General features: G+C 51.0%; 1 protein-coding gene across 3 annotated transcripts; it reads right to left on the minus strand.

Moving 5' to 3' along the window:
* Window positions 1-12,083: 12,083 nt before the first annotated feature.
* On the minus strand, window positions 12,084-13,870 carry GAST (gastrin). 3 transcript variants are annotated; one of them, XM_014536226.1, is made up of 4 exons: window positions 13,827-13,866; window positions 13,503-13,547; window positions 12,391-12,606; window positions 12,084-12,270 (listed from the first exon to the last, which is right to left on the minus strand). In XM_014536226.1, the coding sequence occupies exons 3-4, from the start codon at window positions 12,599-12,601 to the stop codon at window positions 12,167-12,169; spliced, it is 315 nt and encodes a 104-aa protein (XP_014391712.1). In that variant the 5' UTR covers window positions 12,602-12,606; window positions 13,503-13,547; window positions 13,827-13,866; the 3' UTR covers window positions 12,084-12,166. The 3 variants fall into 3 exon arrangements, with proteins under 3 accessions (XP_014391712.1, XP_005862021.1, XP_014391713.1); XM_005861959.2 differs by lacking the exon at window positions 13,503-13,547 and having other exon boundaries at window positions 13,827-13,870; XM_014536227.1 differs by lacking the exons at window positions 13,503-13,547; window positions 13,827-13,866 and adding an exon at window positions 12,768-12,856.
* Between the last annotated feature and the right edge of the window lie 4,074 nt (window positions 13,871-17,944).

Genomic DNA, 17,944 nt, shown 5'->3' on the forward strand with positions numbered 1-17,944 from the left:
GCGCCCTTTTTCCCTGGAGTTATTGTCTTCCCCAGTCTCACATTACTCAGTCATCTGCTATGAATCTTGGAGTGATCTGAACATATTTGTTTTGAAATGAGAGAAAAAGACAGAAAAAAAATGTTGGAAGCCATTGACTTCCCTCTTGCTTCATAGAACATTTAGTGTTGCGCAAGGTCTTGTTTGAGTCTCAAAAATACTACTCACAAATAACAAACAAAATGCCTTGCTTATCACATGAGTGCTGGTTCCTGAAACTGGCCAGCAGCTGCAGATGAGTTCGCTGTCTTTGTATCTGGTCCCCGGGATCTCCATGTTGAGCTTAGAATGTCATATCTTGGATACGTCTTCTAGCCTGGACATTTCAGGTAGAAGTGATGTGTGGTATTAGTTGCTGATTTCCTACAGGTGTTGATACGTGTTTAGACTTTAGGGATAAATAACCAAAAAGGACTTCCTCTCGTCTCTTCATTGTCCATGTTGTAGATAGTGTGGAGTGCTGGGGCCCAGGTGCTACTGTTCCATAAGTTGATGCCTCTGGCCCATTTGAGCCCTAGAAGATGTCAGACTCAGAGTGGTGAAGCTGTCTCTGGCAGGGGTCACTCTAGCATGGCTGACAGATTGGGTGACCAAGACTGGGGCGGGGGGTGGGCCAGGCACACTAGGACGAATCTGTCCTGACTCGCTCCATGAGCGTCCCAGTCCGCACATAAAGGCGGTTCACTGGGCCTGATGCGTCATTCTCCTCAAGCTTATTCCCATCTTTGAATATAAACTTCTCTCGCCATTTAGCCTTTCCTTTCATAAGCTTTAAAACCCTTAAACCCAGCCTCATTGGTGCAGCTCAGTGGTTAAGTGTCGACCTATGAACCAGGAGGTCACGGTTTGATTCCCAATCAGGGCACATGCCCAGGTTACAGGCTCCCTCTCCAGTAGGGGGCATGCAGGAGGCAGCCAATCAATGATTCTCTCTCATCATTGATATTTCTATCTCTCTCTCCCTCTCCCTTCCTCTCTGAAATCAATCAATAAAAAATATATTTTAAAAAAATAAATAAAACCTTAAACCCAAACACAGGATTGAGCTAGATTTGGACTGCTCAACGTGTGGTCTGTTCCAAAATGCCTCCCCTGTGCTCTCCCTACGAGTCTAACTCCTTGGGAAGGGAAGGACTAAGGTGCATGGGGATAAGTAGGTCTCTACTTAACCAACTGCTCTGTAGACCTCATCCGGTTCACTGTGGACGCATCTCTTGCCAACATGGGCCTCACTGCTGTCTGAGGGGCAGGCCTTCCCAAGCTGGCTCTCTTCTGTGAGTTCCATACAGGACCCTCCCCGCTGCCCAGGTCCCTAACGCAGGAGACACAACTTCCAACCCACTTTCTGCCATGAGCACTGCATCCCTCAGCCTCACGCTGCTAGTGACCTTCACACCCCAAGGCCAACCCTTCTGCCAGTCAAGATGGTACACATCCAGGTGCCTTCTTTGGTGGCAGAGCACCTGACTCACAGAAACTGCACATTTGACACAAAATGAATGGGAGTGCTGTCGCTCCTCTCACGCTTCTCTCTACCCTCCCGGCTCTCCAGGTCTCCTTTCCTAGGAACAGGTCAGCAAGTGCAGGGTCTAAGCAGAAGTGCAATTAGGGGATGGAAGGCAGTGTTCCCTTCTTCTAGGCATCCCCTCATCTTTTTATTTATTTTTTTAATATGTTTTTATTGATTTCAGAGAGGCAGGGAGAGGGAGAGAGAGAGACATGAATGATGAGAGAGAATCATTGATTGGCTGCCTCCTGCATGCCCCCTCCTGGGGATGGAGCCCGCAACCCGGGCATGTACCCTTACCAAGAATCGAACTGTGACCTCCTGGTTCATAGGTCCATGCTCAACCACTGAGCCACGCCGGCCGGGCCATCCCCTCATCGTTACTAACGATTCTCAGGATGACCCTCTACCGTTCTCCCTGGGGAGAGCTGCCGATGGGAACAGCAAAGACTGGCTTCGCTCAGGCTCATCTGGGTCTGTGTCCACAGGGTTATCTATGAGTGCATCCCCTCATCGTTACTAACGATTCTCAGGAGGACCTTATACCATTCTCCTTGGGGAGAGCTGCCGATGGGAACAGCATAGACTTGCTTTGCTCAGCTCTCATCTGGGTCTGTGTCCACAGGGTTATCTATGAGTGTCCTTTCTATATAATAAGGTGCTGCCTGCTCTGAGCACGTTTCCTTAGGAACCTCACTTGTGGGGGTTGAGGGAGTGAATGTACATCTTAGCCCAGGTTGTTGCTGTGGGAGAAGAACAGAACAGCTTTTCCTGCTGCTTTAAACATCAAATGGCAGGGGCAACCCCCTGCATTCAAGTTCGCAGGCCAGACCGGATGTCTGACAGCACCTTGAATATAGTAAAGACAAACACTTCTTCCCCAGCAGGGGGTTCCCGAAGCTGGAATCCTGTGTTTTCTCCCAGGAATTCACAACCATCAGCACAATAAATTCCACTCAGATGTTCATTGTCCTTAAGCCACTTGCAATGAACAAACGAGTGGACAGGATAAATAGAGTGGAAGGAAGGTTCTGTGCCAAAGGGACAAATTCACAGAGTGCCTGGGATTTGCTTTGCTTCTTGTGAAAAAAAAATCCTTGGCTCCTCTTTCCGTTGTTCCCTTCCAGCCGCTATGCTCACAGAATGTCCCTTTACAACCACTGTGCTCACAGAATGTCCCATAGCCCTGGCCCTGGTGTCCTGGGTGCTGTCCTGCGTGGCCTGCTCGAGACCCCTTGGCACTGCTGGAAACTGGCACACACGTGGGCTTTACTGATGCCAAGGGAACAGTGGCCCCTTCTCTAGGAAGGTTACATCCTTAGGACTGGCATTCGGTCACCGATGGACAACCTTCACTCCATGGAAACCCAACTCCTGTCACCCTGTGAGCGACACAGCATCCCATCCCACACTCTCCCAGGGGCCAGGACAGTTCACCCTTGTTTCATGCAAAACACAGCAGCTCAGAGCAGCAAGTCACCGCTTAACTGATTCAAAGGATTCATCTGTGTGAGACCTTGTGGCTTGGACCCCAGGTAAAGGGAGCCTCCCTTTTCAACTGCTCCCCAGAGGCAGTTTTTGGTCCAGAGAAGTGGAGGGAGCTGGTCACAAATATTGATCCTAAGGAAATCTTTGGACACTTACTTTCAATCAAATCTGAGAGTGGAGAGTTGGTTCAAAAAATGAGGGGACCCCCCACTAAAGCTCTCTGAAGTGCGACTTTTCGTTATGGGTGAAAAAACAACAACAGCTTCGCCATGGCTGAGTGGGAATAAACTCTGGGTGCCACTCATTTTAATCTCTGAACCCCCCTTGTGAAAAGGGTGGAAATTTTTCTGGGTCTGGTATGTCACATATTTTCAAGAGCATGTAGCACACCGGAAGACAGACGATCCTTAGAGGGCAGCCTGCAGTCCTCCCAGAAACTGGGCCGTGAACCGACCCTGTCATCACATTATCCATCCCTGGCCCCGGAACTCGATGCCGAGGGATCCTTGCCAGCCATTCTGAACCCCCACTTGTGAAAAGGGTGGAAATTTTAGCATTTTTCTGGGTCTGGTATGTCCCATATTTTCAAGAGCATGTAGCACACAGGAAGACAGACGATCCTTAGAGGGGAGCCTGCTGTCCTCCCTGAAACTGGGCCGTGAACCGAGCCTGTCATCACATTATCCATCCCCGGCCCCGGAACTCGATGCCGAGGGATCCTTGCCAGCCAAGGGCCATTGCGCCTCAAGTCCCTGCCTGCCAAAAAGATGTCTCCATCCTGGACAAGAATGCCTTTCACTGGCTCATACTGGAAGCTGCAGAATTCTCTACAGAAAAACCATCGTGATAATGTAAGGGTCCCTTGGGGTTTGTAAGAATGAGATTCTGTCCCTTGTTGGCATCCAAGTCACAGCTCCAGCTACCCATACTTGCAACTGGAATGGAATGTCAGTTTCCTGATTTGGAATTCGCGTACGTGCCAAGACTTCTCTAGGTCTTCTCCCAACACAAAAGTGCAAGGCCAGAATACATGCTCGGGTGTCCACATGCAAAAGAATGAAATTGGACCCCTTCCTCACACCACACACAAAAATTAACTCAGAATGGATCAAAAACCTAAGTGTAAGAGTGAAAGCTATAAATCTCTTGAAAAGGAGCATAGGTGAAAATCTTAGTGACCCTGGATTAAGCAATGGTTTCTTAGCTATTACACCAGAAGCACAGGGGAAAATGCATAAGATGGACTTCAAAATTAAAAACTTTTATGTCTCGAAGGACACTATCAAAGAAGTAAAAAGGTAGCCCCCAGGACGGAAGAACATTTTTGCAAGTCAACTGTGACAAGGGTCTAGTATCCAAAATACATATTTTAAAAATCTTGCAACTCAACATAAAAAGATAAACAACCTAAATTTAAAAATTGGTCAAGACTTGAGTAGACATTTCTCTGACCAAGATCTACAAATGCTCAATCAGTACATAAAAATACTCACCATTTAAAACATTTCGATTTCTCAGTAACACAGGTTCTTGTGTGGATATGAGATGGCGTGTTTTTCAGTATTGTGGCAGTGAAGAGGACAAACAAAAAGTGGGCGAAATACCACCGTGTCGCTCGAGAAGCAAGTGGCCATGTGTTCAAGCTGTCTGGTTTCAGCAAGCTGTTCCTGGTCTATTGGCCTGGTTCCCACCAGGACAGAGTCTGTCCCCTGGGGAGCATGTGACAATGTCTGGAAATATTTGTAATTGTCGCAACTTGGGGAAGGGCGGTGCTGCAGCATCTAACGTATAGGGGCCAGCGACACCCCTGAACAGGACACTGCCCCACACTGAAGAATTCTCGCCCTCAGAACAGCAATATTGTCACCATTGAGAAACCCTGGCCTAACGGAAGGATGACATTCTATGTTATTGACAATAGTAGTCATGAGCTCAGACCCCAGGCATTGGAGCTTGAGATGCCAAAAGCTCTTTCTTTGATGCCTGCTTTCTTCTATTATTATTTATTGAGGACTTGTTTTGTTCTAGGCACTATGCTAAATAAACCCTGCAAGTGTGGTATTTAATTTAATCTTCATAATCACCCTAGTCTATATATTTTAACCTATGGTATAAGTTTGTAGTTTTTTGTGTGTGTTTTAATTCACAATGATCTCCCCACACGATTTTTCCAGCAGGCAAAAAACACGCACCCTTTACGTGTCTCACCAATGCAAATCCAAACCCAAAGAATTCATTGCACGCAGTACTAAAAGAAGTAGGTTTACACGGTACACATGTAAGTGACAGAAGGAGGTGGAACAATAGAAAAAGTGCCAGGATTGGAAATAAATAGTGCAGCTCAAGTAGACAAGAAGAATTTGCTGAGCTTATAAATAGTACTGCAAGCGAAAGTACATTAATAGACCACAGAGTAGATGCTTCATAAACAAAGAATGAATGAACAACTGAACACATTCATGACTAAAAGTCCTGGGAGTTTTGTCTTTCATGCAAAGCAACTGTTTGACTTTTTTAAAAGAATATGCAGTGATGGCTGTTGGTAATGGTAGCAGCATGATTTTTAGTGTGAGAGAATAGTTTTTTATGTGTAGTTCCTCATTGGCTTTGCACAGCCATTCTGTGAAGGCGGAAGAGAGGGTGTAATTATCTCCATGTGGGAGATTCATTCTTTGCCCAATTTGCCAGCATCCTGGTACCAGGAATGGCGCAGAGCTCAGGTGAGCAGAGCACAGTCAGAGGGGGGAGGCAGACGTCCAACCAAGGAGGAACAGCAAGTCTCAGAAGGTCACCACGGGGACAAAGAGGCCGACCCATAAGGAAACAGAATCCCAGGGGATGAAGTGGTTTGCACAGGGTCAAACGGTAGCTGGTTGGGCTGCAGAAATAGAGCCGAACCCACACGCTCTCGCTCTGGACAGAAAACACGCAGAGCAAGGCAAGCAAAGGTCACAGCCACGTTCTCTAGCCAGGTCCTGCCATTCTGGGCGCGATGTTTAAAGAGGGACATGGACAGATGGGGAGCTGAGGAGGGAGGGGTCGCCAGCCATGTCTTTCAGGGGCGGGTGGAAAACTGGGTCTCTTTAGCCTGAGAAAATAAAACAGAATGAGTGTCCGGACATGCTCATGGCATTCAACTATTTGAAGGGTTATCGTGTGGAAGAAGCAGCTTTAAATTTTTTTATTAGTTTTTGTTTGTTTGTTTGTTTTTGGTTAATCCTCACCTGAGGGTATTTTTCCCATTGCTTTTCAGAAGAGGAAGAGGGAGGAAGGGGGGCAAGGAGAAGAGAGAGAGAGAGAGAAACATTGATGTGAGAGAGACACATGAACTGGTTGCCTCCCCCACATGCCCCAACAGGGGGTGGGGAGCAAATCTGCAACCCAGGTACCATGCCCTTGATGAGGAATCGAACCCAAGCCCCTTCCATGTGCAGACCAACGCTCTAACCACTGAGCACACCAGCCAGGGCAGGAGCAGCTTTGAGACAGAGGAATGAAGAGCTCAAGACCCATCATCCAGGTGCCCTGTGAGGCGGATGTGTCTATCAGGGTTCAAAGGGGAGCACTCAGGGGGCAGCGTGAGAAGACGGGGTCCCCAAGGGGCCGTCCACACACACTGGGCAGAAAGGGAGCAGGTTGTAGTTCAGGGCATGGACTCTGAGTCAGGCCCCAGCCACGGTCACCACCACTTATGAGCTGTGTTTCCTTGGAAAAGTGACTTCCTCTTTCTGAGTGTCCGCTTCCTTACCGGCCATGGCAGAGGATGGCAGTGCCTGGGACGGGGATCGGTTACAGGGTTTCCCAGGTAGTAAGGTGAGGCAGATGACCCGTCTCATTCATTGAAGCCAACCAATTACATAACCGAGTCGCCACCGAATGTGTGCACTGGGAGAAGCAGTGTGAGGGGTGCAGCCCGGGCAGTCGCCCCTGGAACCACCACCTCGCCTGCAGGTCTGAGAAGGACCTGACCGCTCAGGGAGGGAATGTACTGTTGACCCCTGTGAGGTTTGCAAAATAGATGGCGTCTCTGCTAATGAGATCCATTCCTGCACTGGGGAGAGCCTGGACCAAATGTCCTCAACGACCCTTTCCAATTTGTAAATTCCAAGAGAACAAGAATGCTCCAACGGTCCCATGGTGCCTGTCAGGAAGCGCCTTTCCTCCAGGGCAGCGAGAAAGGTCAAGGAACGGCGAGCATGAAGCTGGTCTCTCTAGAAAAGGGATGAAAATCCTCCTCCCAATCCTTCCCGGCTTGTTGTTTACCGCCACATAACGGGGCTTTGTTTGCCTGCCCTTCTCTAGGGCAACACGGGAAGCTGCCCCTGAGGTTCCCAGGGCGTACACATGAGATTTCTTCACGCCCCCCGCCCTCCCGCGCACGCACGCACACACACACACACACACACACACCAAGCCCCCCCAAAGAAATACACCCCAGAATTGTACGCATGTTCAGGTTTTGAATTACGGTCTTTGACAATATCTGGTCGTCTTCCAGTCCTGCTTGGGACCTTTGACCTCAGTGTGCAAAACAGAAAGGCCTTGTGCGGCGGGGATGTGGATGCGGACATGCGTTTTCAGATTGCACCCTCTCCTGGTCACAGGCGGGAACCGACCCAGCAGATTCAGATTCCTTGTTTGTTTTTCCTGCCTCGCAAGCCCCCGCCACCAGGGAAGCTGGACAGGAAACGTCTTGCTCCCCAGAATTTAATGCTGGCCTCCTGGGAGCTGATAGCTTGACATGCATTCAAATTCAACTATGGGGCAGCTTCCAAAATGCAGAGTTTATTTATTTTGGAAGCACATATTTCTACCAAAGAGCAGTTACTCATTAATCACCGAGAAGCTTCAACCTCTGGGAAAAGGACTCGAATTAGGATCTTTTCTTTTTTACTATATTCTTTTATTGTTGATGGTATTACAGATCTCTCCCATTTTCTCCCCCTCTTAAGACCTTTTCTAGAAGTTCGGAGCTGGGTCCTAGAAAACAGAGGACAGCAGGCTGAGAGGCTCAGGTCCTCAACCCATTCCATACCCTTGTCCCAGGCCAGGGGAAAGGCTCAGAGGGGGTTAGCACCCCAGGAGTCTGGCCAAGGACCTGAGAGGGGGAGTCAAAGAAAGAGGGGGCCCTGAGGGGTGGAGATGCCCAGGTGCTGGGGTGGGTGGTGGAAGAGGAACCAGGAGAAGGAGGAGGGCTCCCCTGAGGCCTGCAGGAGACAAGCAGGAGTGTGTGTTGGGGGTGGGGAGAGGGGGATTTCCCCTGTCCCCTGTCCAGGGCACCCTCTCTGGCCTGCTCCCCAGTTGGATGCAGAAGGTAGTTCTGGTGCCTGGCCCTGCCCAGACCCCGGGCACTGACCCTCAGGGACTCTTGCCAAGGGATACCCTGTACCAGGTGACTTTTTCCAAGGTCAGGCCAGCGGAGGCTGCCCAAGGCTGGGCATAAGAGTCATGGTGCCTCCAGTTCAAGGCTCTGGTGGTGGGTGGGGGAAGGGGTGCCTCCTTCTGCCCTCTCTCTGGACCAGCAGGAGTCCGAGGGGACACATTGGAAGGGAGGGAGAGCAGGAGGCCTAGGGGATCTGCTCTGCTGACCTCTGGGGTCAGAGCAGCAGCAACAGGGTGGGAAGGGGAAGGAGGCTGAAAGGCACCGCTCCAGAGGCGCCTGCCGGGTCTCCTGGGCTGTGGCAGACGCCTACCTGCTGGGCCCACATGTTTACCTGAAGAGTGGCCCAGGGTCTGAGCCTTGGTTTCTCTGTCTGTAAAATGGGTCACTTTGCAGACTCTGCCTCTTTTGCGGGGTGACTGGCCCTGCCTAGGAGGGAGTTGGAGAGCGGTCAGATGTGGGCTAACAATGCCCTCTGGTGGCTGGAGCTGGAGTTGCTGGGCTCCAGTGCCTGAACCTAGAGCAAGCATGTCAAACTCAAAGGCTAACACAGGCCAAATAAACAAGGTCTATGTTTAGGTGGACCACAAAAAAACAAAAGCTTCAATTTTCATAGAAACGTAGGTTTATTTCAGTAGAGACATGCTGAATACAAAGGGCTGAAATAAATGAGTCATCATTAACTTAAAATAATAAAACATTTTAATAAAAATTAATATTTTTTCTTGAACATTAACTTACCAGAGACACTCGGTGATGGATGGCTTGCTTAAGCTATGCTCAGCCATCTCAGCCATTTGTTTTTATTTCCCCTGCATGATAACAATATTATGAAATCTGACACACAGAAACCAAAACAGAGGCAAGCCCACAGTTCCAGGTTCCATTGGGCACTAGGCTCAACTCTGATGGGAAAAGGAGAAGAAGAATAAGGGATGGAAAGCAGTTTCAGCAGCAAAGAACCCGTCATCTCTGATATCGATTTAGATAGAAAAAGAACAGAAACAATTCATGACCAAAAAGAAGCTGAAGTCTGCAAGGCTCAGGGGAGCCAAGTTTCCTAAGGGCAGAGAGAACCCCTTGGCTTGGCTCCCTAGGAAAGTGATGGTGAACCTTTTGAGCTCGGCGTGTCAGCATTTTGAAAAACCCTAACTTAACTCTGGTGCCGTGTCACATATAGAAATTTTTTGATATTTGCAACCATAGTAAAACAAAGATTTATATTTTTGATATTTATTTTATATATTTAAATGCCATTTAACAAAGAAAAATCAACCCAAAAAATGAGTTCACGTGTCACCTCTGACACGCGTCTTAGGTTCACCATCACTGACCTAGATGGTGCCACCACCTGGGGACTTGGAGGGTCCCTTTCCTCTCTCTTTGTCTTCTCCATTTCCTGTCCTCCTTCTTTACCCCAAACTCCCCTGGGACCTCAGGGCTGCTTTTTCATGAGCAGATCAAATCCAGTTCAATAAACATCTATTCAGCAGGAGTTGAATGACCCTCTACTGTATGACCCGTTCTATGCTGGGTGTTGGAGCTACAGAGCTGTTTAAAACACAGCGAGATGGTCCAGGAAGCTGGAAGCTGGAGGCTAGTGGGGGAGCCACTGGGCAGAGGTTCCGTTTCATGAATGAATGAAAGTATGACACTTCCCAATAGTGAGGAGTCCTGTGTGGCTGGAGTGGAGGGGATGGCAGAGGGTCAGGGGGGTGAGATGGGACCCCCGCAAACAGGAAGAGTATGACTGTTGGACCCTTATTGGCATGATGACAGTAAAACGATGTGCAATGGAAGAGGAGAGGCCGACAAGTGATTTTCTTGTGGAGGATGGGGAGTCATGCGGGGGCGGGATAATGGAGCAGCAGCCCAGGATGCGGACCCCAGACTTTCAAAGGCTGGAGGGGTGGCTTTTAATTTTTATTTTTTAAATATATTTTTATTGATTTCAGAGAGGAAGGGAGAGGGAGAGATAGAAACATCGAAGATGAGAAAGCATCATTGATCAGCTGCCTCCTGCACACCCCACATTGGGGATGGAGCCTGCAACCAGGGCATGTACCTGACCGGGAATCCAACCAGCGACCTCCTGGTTCCTAGGTCCACACTCAACCACTGAGCCACACTGCTGGGGCCGGGGATGGCTTTTTAAATGTAAGTAATTCTCTTCTGCAGATGGCATGACTTGCTCTGGAAGGGGAGTCAGCAAACTAGGCCTTATGGTTCTTTGAATACTTAGACAATATTCTTGACGTTGCCCCTTGGCCTGCGAAGCCTAAAATGTTTTCTATCCGACCCTTTTAGAGAAAGGTTGCCAGCCCTGGGGGCCTGCACTGCCATTCTCTTCCAGCTGAGGAACTAACTCCCCGGCATGTCCAGCCGGCCTTGTACTCGGAGCGCCCCCAGCGGAGAGTGGCTGTGCCTGGGGGAGGATGCTGTCCACAGACAGAACGGTGAGGGGCTGGGGGTGAGACACCAGCAAGTGCCCGTGCCAGCCACTCGCCCATTTGACAAATATTTAGTGGGTACCTCCTGTTTGGGGCGACGGGAACACAGCAGGGCAGAGGGGCACGCGGTCCTTGCTCTTAGAGTTTCCTTTCTAACTGGGGAGGCAGACAAGAAGCCGTCCAGCCAAACCACCACAGGTTGTGCCATGTGCTCGGCAGAACACAGTACGCTGCAGTCAGGGAATAATGGGGGCTGTGCATGAAGGGCAAGGAGCAGAGGATGGGTCTCTCAGGAGGAGGCATGTCAACCAGCGACGTTCATGCTGGCGTGGGGTGGGGGGAAGCAAGGACAAAGGTTCTGAGCAGGAAGGAGCCAGTGTCTGTGTTGGGGAACGGAAGAGAGAGGAGGAAGACATGTGGCCCGCATGGCAGCATCCACCATGAAGACGGGCTCTCAGAGCTTTGACACGGAGCATAGATTTCATTCTACGTGCAATGGGGAGCACTGGAGGGTTGGCGTGACACGATTGCATTTATCTTGTCAAAAGCTTTCTCTGACCCGGCCGGCGTGGCTCAGTGGTTAAGCATCGACCCATGCCAGGACTGTGCCCAGTGGGAGGCATGCAGGAGGCAGCCAATCAATGATTCTCTCTCATCATTGATGCTTCTCTCTCTCTCTCTCTCCCTCTCCCTTCCTCTCTGACATCAATAAAAATATATTTTAAAAATGAAATAAAATAAAAAGCTTTCTCTGATTTCAACCCCCCACCCCCACCCCCTATTCTCCCACCCACACGAGGAGATTCTTGTTCAGTGTTGGGCTCTGGGGACACCAAGTAGCATGAGCCATGGCGCCTGCCCCTAGATCAGTGGTTCTCAACCTTCTGGCCCTTTAATACAGTTCCTCATGTTGTGACCCAACCCATAAAATTATTTTTGTTGCTACTTCATAACTGTAATGTTGCTACTGTAATGAATCGTCATGTAAATATCTGATATGCAGGATGGTCTTAGGCGACCCCTGTGAAAGGGTCGTTAGACCGCCAAAGGGGTCGCGACCCACAGGTTGAGAACTGCTGCCCTAGATGGTGCTCAACTCCTCTCCCTGCCTCAACCCTGCCCCAGCTCCCCTCCCTGCCTCAACCCTGCCCCAATTCCCCTCCCTGCCTCAACCCTGCCCCAGCTCCCCTCCCTGCCCCAGGACACTTGACACAATGTGGTCCATTGGAAGCGGGTTTATTTGGGTTGGTTTTCCATGGGGCTGGGCTGGGCTGGGAGGTGGCTGGGCTCTGAAACTCGGTGCTAGGGCTCTTGGTCCCCTTCCTCAGCACTGCGGCGGCCGAAGTCCATCCATCCATACGCTTCTTCCTCTTCCTCCAGCCACGGCCCCTGCTTCTTGGACAGGTCTGCGGGCCAGAGGCGGGAGAGGCGGTGAGGATGGGGAAGGACACGGAGCCCCGGGAACCGAGGCCAGGGCCCAAACGGGCTGGGGGAGGCAAGCAGGGAGGGCTGTCTGCAGCTCCTACCTGCCACCCGGTGTGGGGGATCCGGGAACCTCAGCTGCCTTTGGTGGTGAGGAGCTGGGCCCAGCTGGTCCGGCCAACGTGCCTCCAGGGCCCTCTTGGCCCCTGGGCCCGAGGGTGCGTCCTGCAGCTGGGAGCGGGGCTTCCAGGAGGCTTCCGAGAAGGCGGCCAGAGCCAGAGCCAGGATCAGCGCTTGCACACACAGCCGCTGCATCTTGTCTACAGAGGGAGCAGGGCCGAGCTTAGGGGAGGGCAGTCCAGGTGGGCTCCAGGCCCCCCCCTGCTGGCAGGTGTGCAATTCTGCGAGGGCTTGTGGGCTGTTCCTGCCAGTCCCCCCTCCCCCCCTGCCTCCACACCTTGCCCCTCTCCTCCTTCCCTACCCTATTCCAGCGGCTGCTTTTCTTAGAGGAACGATTTCTCAACTGTTATGCACAATTGGAAGCCACGTGAGCAGCTCTGTGGGTGTTTCGGTCTTGTCATTTAGGCCAACTTTAATAGCCAAGGGTCCAGCCGGCGTGGCTCAGTGGTTGAGCGTTGACCCATGAACCAGGAGGTCACGGTTCGATACCGGGTCAGGGCACATGCCCAGGTGGCCAGCTAGATCCCCAGTATGGAGTGTGCAGGGGGCAGCCGAGCGATGATTCTCTCTCATCCCTCTCCCTTCCTCTCTGAAATCAATAAAAATACATTTAAAAGGCAAAAACAAGAAAGGATGCTCTCTCTCATCCTTGATGCTTCTATCTCTCTCTCCCTTTCCTTTCCTCTCTGAAATCAATAAAAAATGTCTTTTTTAAAAAGGACACTCAGCAGTGATAAAGGACCACAGGGATCGCTTTGGAGACCTCCCGCACACTCACCGTGCCCAACACTAGCCTTGTGGGTTGTCCAATGTGGTAGCCACTGGCCCCAGGTGGCTCTTTACATTTAATTAATTAGATAAAAAGGTCCTCCCTTGCACTAGCCGTATTTCCAGCGCACGTGTGGCCGGTGGGTACCGTATCGGACAGGGCAGACATAGAACACTACCATCGCATGGGAAGTGCTTTCAGACAGGGCTGGCCTAGGAAAGAGCTTGAGATGGGGCCCAGGAACACGGGTTCCAGGCCCAGCCTTACCCAGTCATTTGGGTCACATCTCCCTCTGGGCCTCAGTTTTCTCATCTGAGAGGTGGGAGAATAGCGTTTGTCTTTCTCACCTCCCAGGGCTGGTGAGAGGGGGGGATATGGAGTGAGAGGGTCCGGGCTGGGCCCTGGGTGAAGCAGCAGGTCAGCTCGAAGGCAGGGGTCGGGAAGCCAGGGTGGGTCCTCATGCTGAGACCCAGTCCCACCCTGGGTGAAGGGGAGGGTCCCAGCCCTGGCGACACTGATATATGAGCCTGACAGGTGTGGGGCCCCATCAACACTCTTTCCAGCCTCTCCCTCCCCTCCGGGTGCTCTCACCTGCCGAGCCGGGAGTTGGGTGATGCTGAGGTCTGCCTGGTGCCTCTCGGTTCTCTGCTGGGCCGGTTGCTCTAGCCCTGCCTTATAAAGCCCTCAAGGCCCCTCCCAAACCCTCCGTTCCCATGAGGCCAGGCTCCCACAGCACGAAGAACCCTGCCCCACCCTGCCATTTCGTCAGTCACCCGGATGCGGGGGGAGGAAGGGGCATTGGTGAGGGGCAGAAGCAGGGTAGGGGCTGTTCTTCAGCTGGGCATGGGGGCAGGCAGGAGGCAGGCTTCCTGGGGCAGGAACAATGTCCCTGCCATGTCCTCGGGGTCAGGGGTCTGATGCGCATCCTTTAGGCTACTTCCTGTTGGGGGGCAGGTGAGGCAGGTGGACCAAATGACCTTAGACTCGGAAAGCATGTTTCGCCCATACTGATGTTTGAAGATCAGGGAGGGTGTGATCAGAGGGTGACGTATTGATCTCCTGTCCCGTCTGCCGGCCTCTGCACACAGGACGTGTCACCGTTATCAGGAGCAATGGGCCGTGGGCTGATGGCCTCGCTCTCCCTGCCCCGTGGCCACATCCTGGTTGGCTGTGAACCCTCACCTTCCCTTACCTGGAAACCCCGGAGTGTCGCCCCCTCTCCTGGTGCCCTCTGTGCTGGGCTGGATTTAGCTTGCAGCTACCCCACATCTCCCCAGGTCTGCCCCTCATCCACCCTCTTGCAAACCCCCTACCCAGAGCCAATTCCTTGAGGCTCCTGTGCCTCAAGGGAAGGCAGTAATCACATAACGCATTCACCACTTTTCAATATAAAAATACATTTTCAGCCCTAACCGGTTTGGCTCAGTGGATAGAGTGTTGGCCTGCGGACTGAAGGGTCCTGGGTTTTATTCCAGTCAAGGGCATGTACCTTGGTTGCTGGCACATCCCCAGTGGCGGGTGTGCAGGAGGCAGCTGATCGATGTTTCTCTCTTCGATGTTTCTAACTCTCTATCCCTCTCCCTTCCTCTGTAAAAAAAATCAATAAAATATATTAAAAGAAAAGAAAAGAAAAGCCAGCCACACATTGCAAGAAAATATTCACAGGAAATACATTTGACAAAGATTCGTATCCAGAATATATAAAGAACTTTTTACAATTCAATACAAACACATCAATATCCTAATTTTTAAAAAATGGGCAACAGATTTGACACTTCCCAAATGAGGATATATGAATTGCTAATACCCACATGAAAAGATGCTCATCATTAACTAGGGAAATGCAAATCAAAACTGAGATACTTCACACTTCCTAGAATGGCTAAAATTATAAAGACTAGAAATACCAAGTGTTGGCAAGGATGCGAAACAAAGGGACTCTGATACATTGCTAGTGGGAATACAATATAGTGCAATCACTTCAGAAAATAGTTTGGTAGTTCCTTTAAATTAGATATAAACTTAAATGGCTGAACAATTTTACTTCTAGCTATTTGCCCCACAGAAATGAAAACATATATCCACAAAAAGACTTGTACTTTAGTGTACACATCTTTATTCAAAACCCATGACCTCTTGGTTCCTGGGTTGATGCTCAACCACTGAGCCACACCAGTTGGGCTGGTTAGCCTGCTTGATAAATCGCTGTCTTGACCTCGTTTGGACGGATGTAACTAGCTCTAGGCTGTTTTTTATTTTTCCGCAGCTGGGCCTAGAGATTTTGCTTTTGTTAGTGCATCATCAGGGCCCCTTCTGATCTGGATAAGAGGCCGTGGTACCCACATTCACAGCCAGCTTTGCTGAGAATTAACAGGTGATGAAGGAAGCAGGCTGTGAGGTTTCCATGGCAACCAGTGGCCAAATGTTCTGGTGACTAACCATCCTAATGCAGCGCAGGTCTCGGTGACTCAGCAGATGGAATAAACGAGAATGGCAAAAACAGTGCTGGCATTGGTGACAATAATTGAGTCACAGACTCTCAGAGGCAGAAGAGACTTTGAGGGGGCTTGAGGGAGCAGCTCTGCTCACATCCTGGGGAAAAGAGAGGCTCATGTTGCTGTGGCAATGGGAAATGATACGCTTTCAGCAGAGTCCTGGTTTTTTGATTGATTAAGTTATTACATTTGTGTCTTTATCCCCACATTACCCCCCATCTTTGAGGGGGCTTGAGGGAGCAGCTCTGCTCACATCCTGGGGAAAAGAGAGGCTCATGTTGCTGTGGCAACGGGAAATGATACGCTTTCAGCAGAGTCCTGGTTGTACCACAACCCAAGTCTTGATTTCTACTAGGGCGATTCTGCAGATGAAGAAACAGGCCCAGACAGCTGAGCGATCCCTGTCCTGAGATCACATGACCAAGAAGGAGAGCTGGGCTTAAAACTCAGATCTCACCCAGCTGGCGTGGCTCAGTGGTTGAGCGTCCACCTATGAACCAGGAGGTCACAGTTCGATCCCCGATGTGGGGCGTGCAGGAAGCAGCCGATCAATGATTCTCTCTCATCCTTGATATTTGTATCTCTCTCTCCCTCTCCCTTCCTCTCTGACATCAATAAAAATATATTTTAAAAAAAATTCAGGTCTCTGTCCACCTAATTCCGGGATCTTTCTTCTCCTGGGGGGTGGGGTGGGTGTGGTGGGCAGAGACTAATGTTCTCCCAAAGATGTTTATCCCCCCCAACCCCCGGGACATGTGACTATGTGACCTTACATGGCAAGAGGGACTTCGCAGCTGTAATTAAGGTCGCAGAATTTCAAGTAGAGCGCTCTATCTGGAGTATCTGAGTGGGCCCCATTCAATCGGATGAGCCCATAAGAACAGAGAAGGTTCTTTGGCTGGAGGCAGAAGTGATGTGGCTGAAGGATGAGTCTGAGATCTGGAGAATGAAAGACTTGGCCTGCCCTTGTGGGATTGAAGAAGGGCGGGTGAGGGCAGCAGGCCGGCAGGACGAGGTGTGCGGGTGGCCGGCCGTCAGAAGCTGAGAGGGGCCCCCGTTGAGGTCCCACCTCCACAAAGAACTGACTTCGGCCAACGACCTGGATGAGCTTGGAGGCAGATTCATCCCAGAGCCTCAGGAAGGAACGCAGCCCTGGCCACCGCTCGATTTTGGCCCAGGGAGCGCGCTGAGCCTGGCCTTCTCACCCACAGGCTGCGAGAGGATGGACTTGTGTTGTCTGAAGCGCCTAAGTGGGTGGTGATTTTTAGGGCAACAACAGAGAATGAATGCGAGGGGCCCCAGCCTCCGGAAGGCTTCTTCCTGTCAGCAAGAACCGGGCCTGAGTGTGAAGGTGATTTTCCAAACACAGTTCAGGGAGATGCGCGTTAAGGTTTTGGGCTGCTCGTCTATTCCATTCTCACTGCGGGGAGTAAGCACCGGCAGGGAGCCAGGGTTTGGATGAGGCCCCGGGAATAGGAGAGGAGTGCGCCCTGGTCAGGCAACAGGGCCTTGGAGGATGTGAAGGTGCTGGGACAAATAGTGACACCTGGGAGGGGTTCGTGCCAACATGAGCATCTGTGGTCCCTCCCAGGGCAAGGGCTGGGGCTCGGGAAGTAGGAGAATGATGTGTGGCCTTGCCTGCTGTCTGGGACCAAGAGGACAGCCAGCTGCTGCTCTCAGCTGAGCTGGGGAGGCCACCCACCAAGCTCAGGGGCCGGGGACAGGCCTGGCTGCCTGGGAGAGTGAGCAGGGGCTGCCCCCAATTTAGCCTCTGCCTTCCCTCTCTGGCCTCCCCTCGCACGTTCTCCCCTGATGCCCACCTGTGCCTTTAAATACAGTGGTCCTCAAACTTTTTAAACCGGGGGCCAGTTCACTGTCCCTCAGACCGTTGGAGGGCCGGACTATAGTTTAAAAAAAAACTATGAACAAATTCCTATGCACACTGCACATATCTTATTTTGAAGTAAAAAATCAAAACGGGAACAAATACAATATTTGTATTTGCATGTGGCCCGCGGGCCGTAGTTTGAGGGGAGTAAGCACCGGCAGGGAGCCAGGGTTTGGATGAGGCCCCGGGAATAGGAGAGGAGTGGTGGCCCCTTTCTTTCCTCGCTTTGGTGGAGTCTAGGTTCTAGGGGAGGGGTCACACACACACACACAGACACAACAATGGTACCCAGGAAAGGGGAGAGCATTTCCTGGGGAGGGAGGCTC

The sequence above is a fragment of the Myotis brandtii genome, unplaced genomic scaffold, assembly GCF_000412655.1.
Source record: "Myotis brandtii unplaced genomic scaffold, ASM41265v1 scaffold157, whole genome shotgun sequence".
Classification (NCBI taxonomy): domain Eukaryota; kingdom Metazoa; phylum Chordata; class Mammalia; order Chiroptera; family Vespertilionidae; genus Myotis; species Myotis brandtii.

Coding starts and splice junctions, on each gene's coding strand:
- GAST (XM_005861959.2), bottom strand. CDS start 12,601: ATGCAGCGGCTGTGTGTGCAAGCGCTGATCCTGGCTCTGGCTCTGGCC. Junction 12,271..12,390: donor TCCCCCACACCGGGTGGCAG/GTAGGAGCTGCA, acceptor TCTGGCCCGCAG/ACCTGTCCAAGAAGCAGGGG.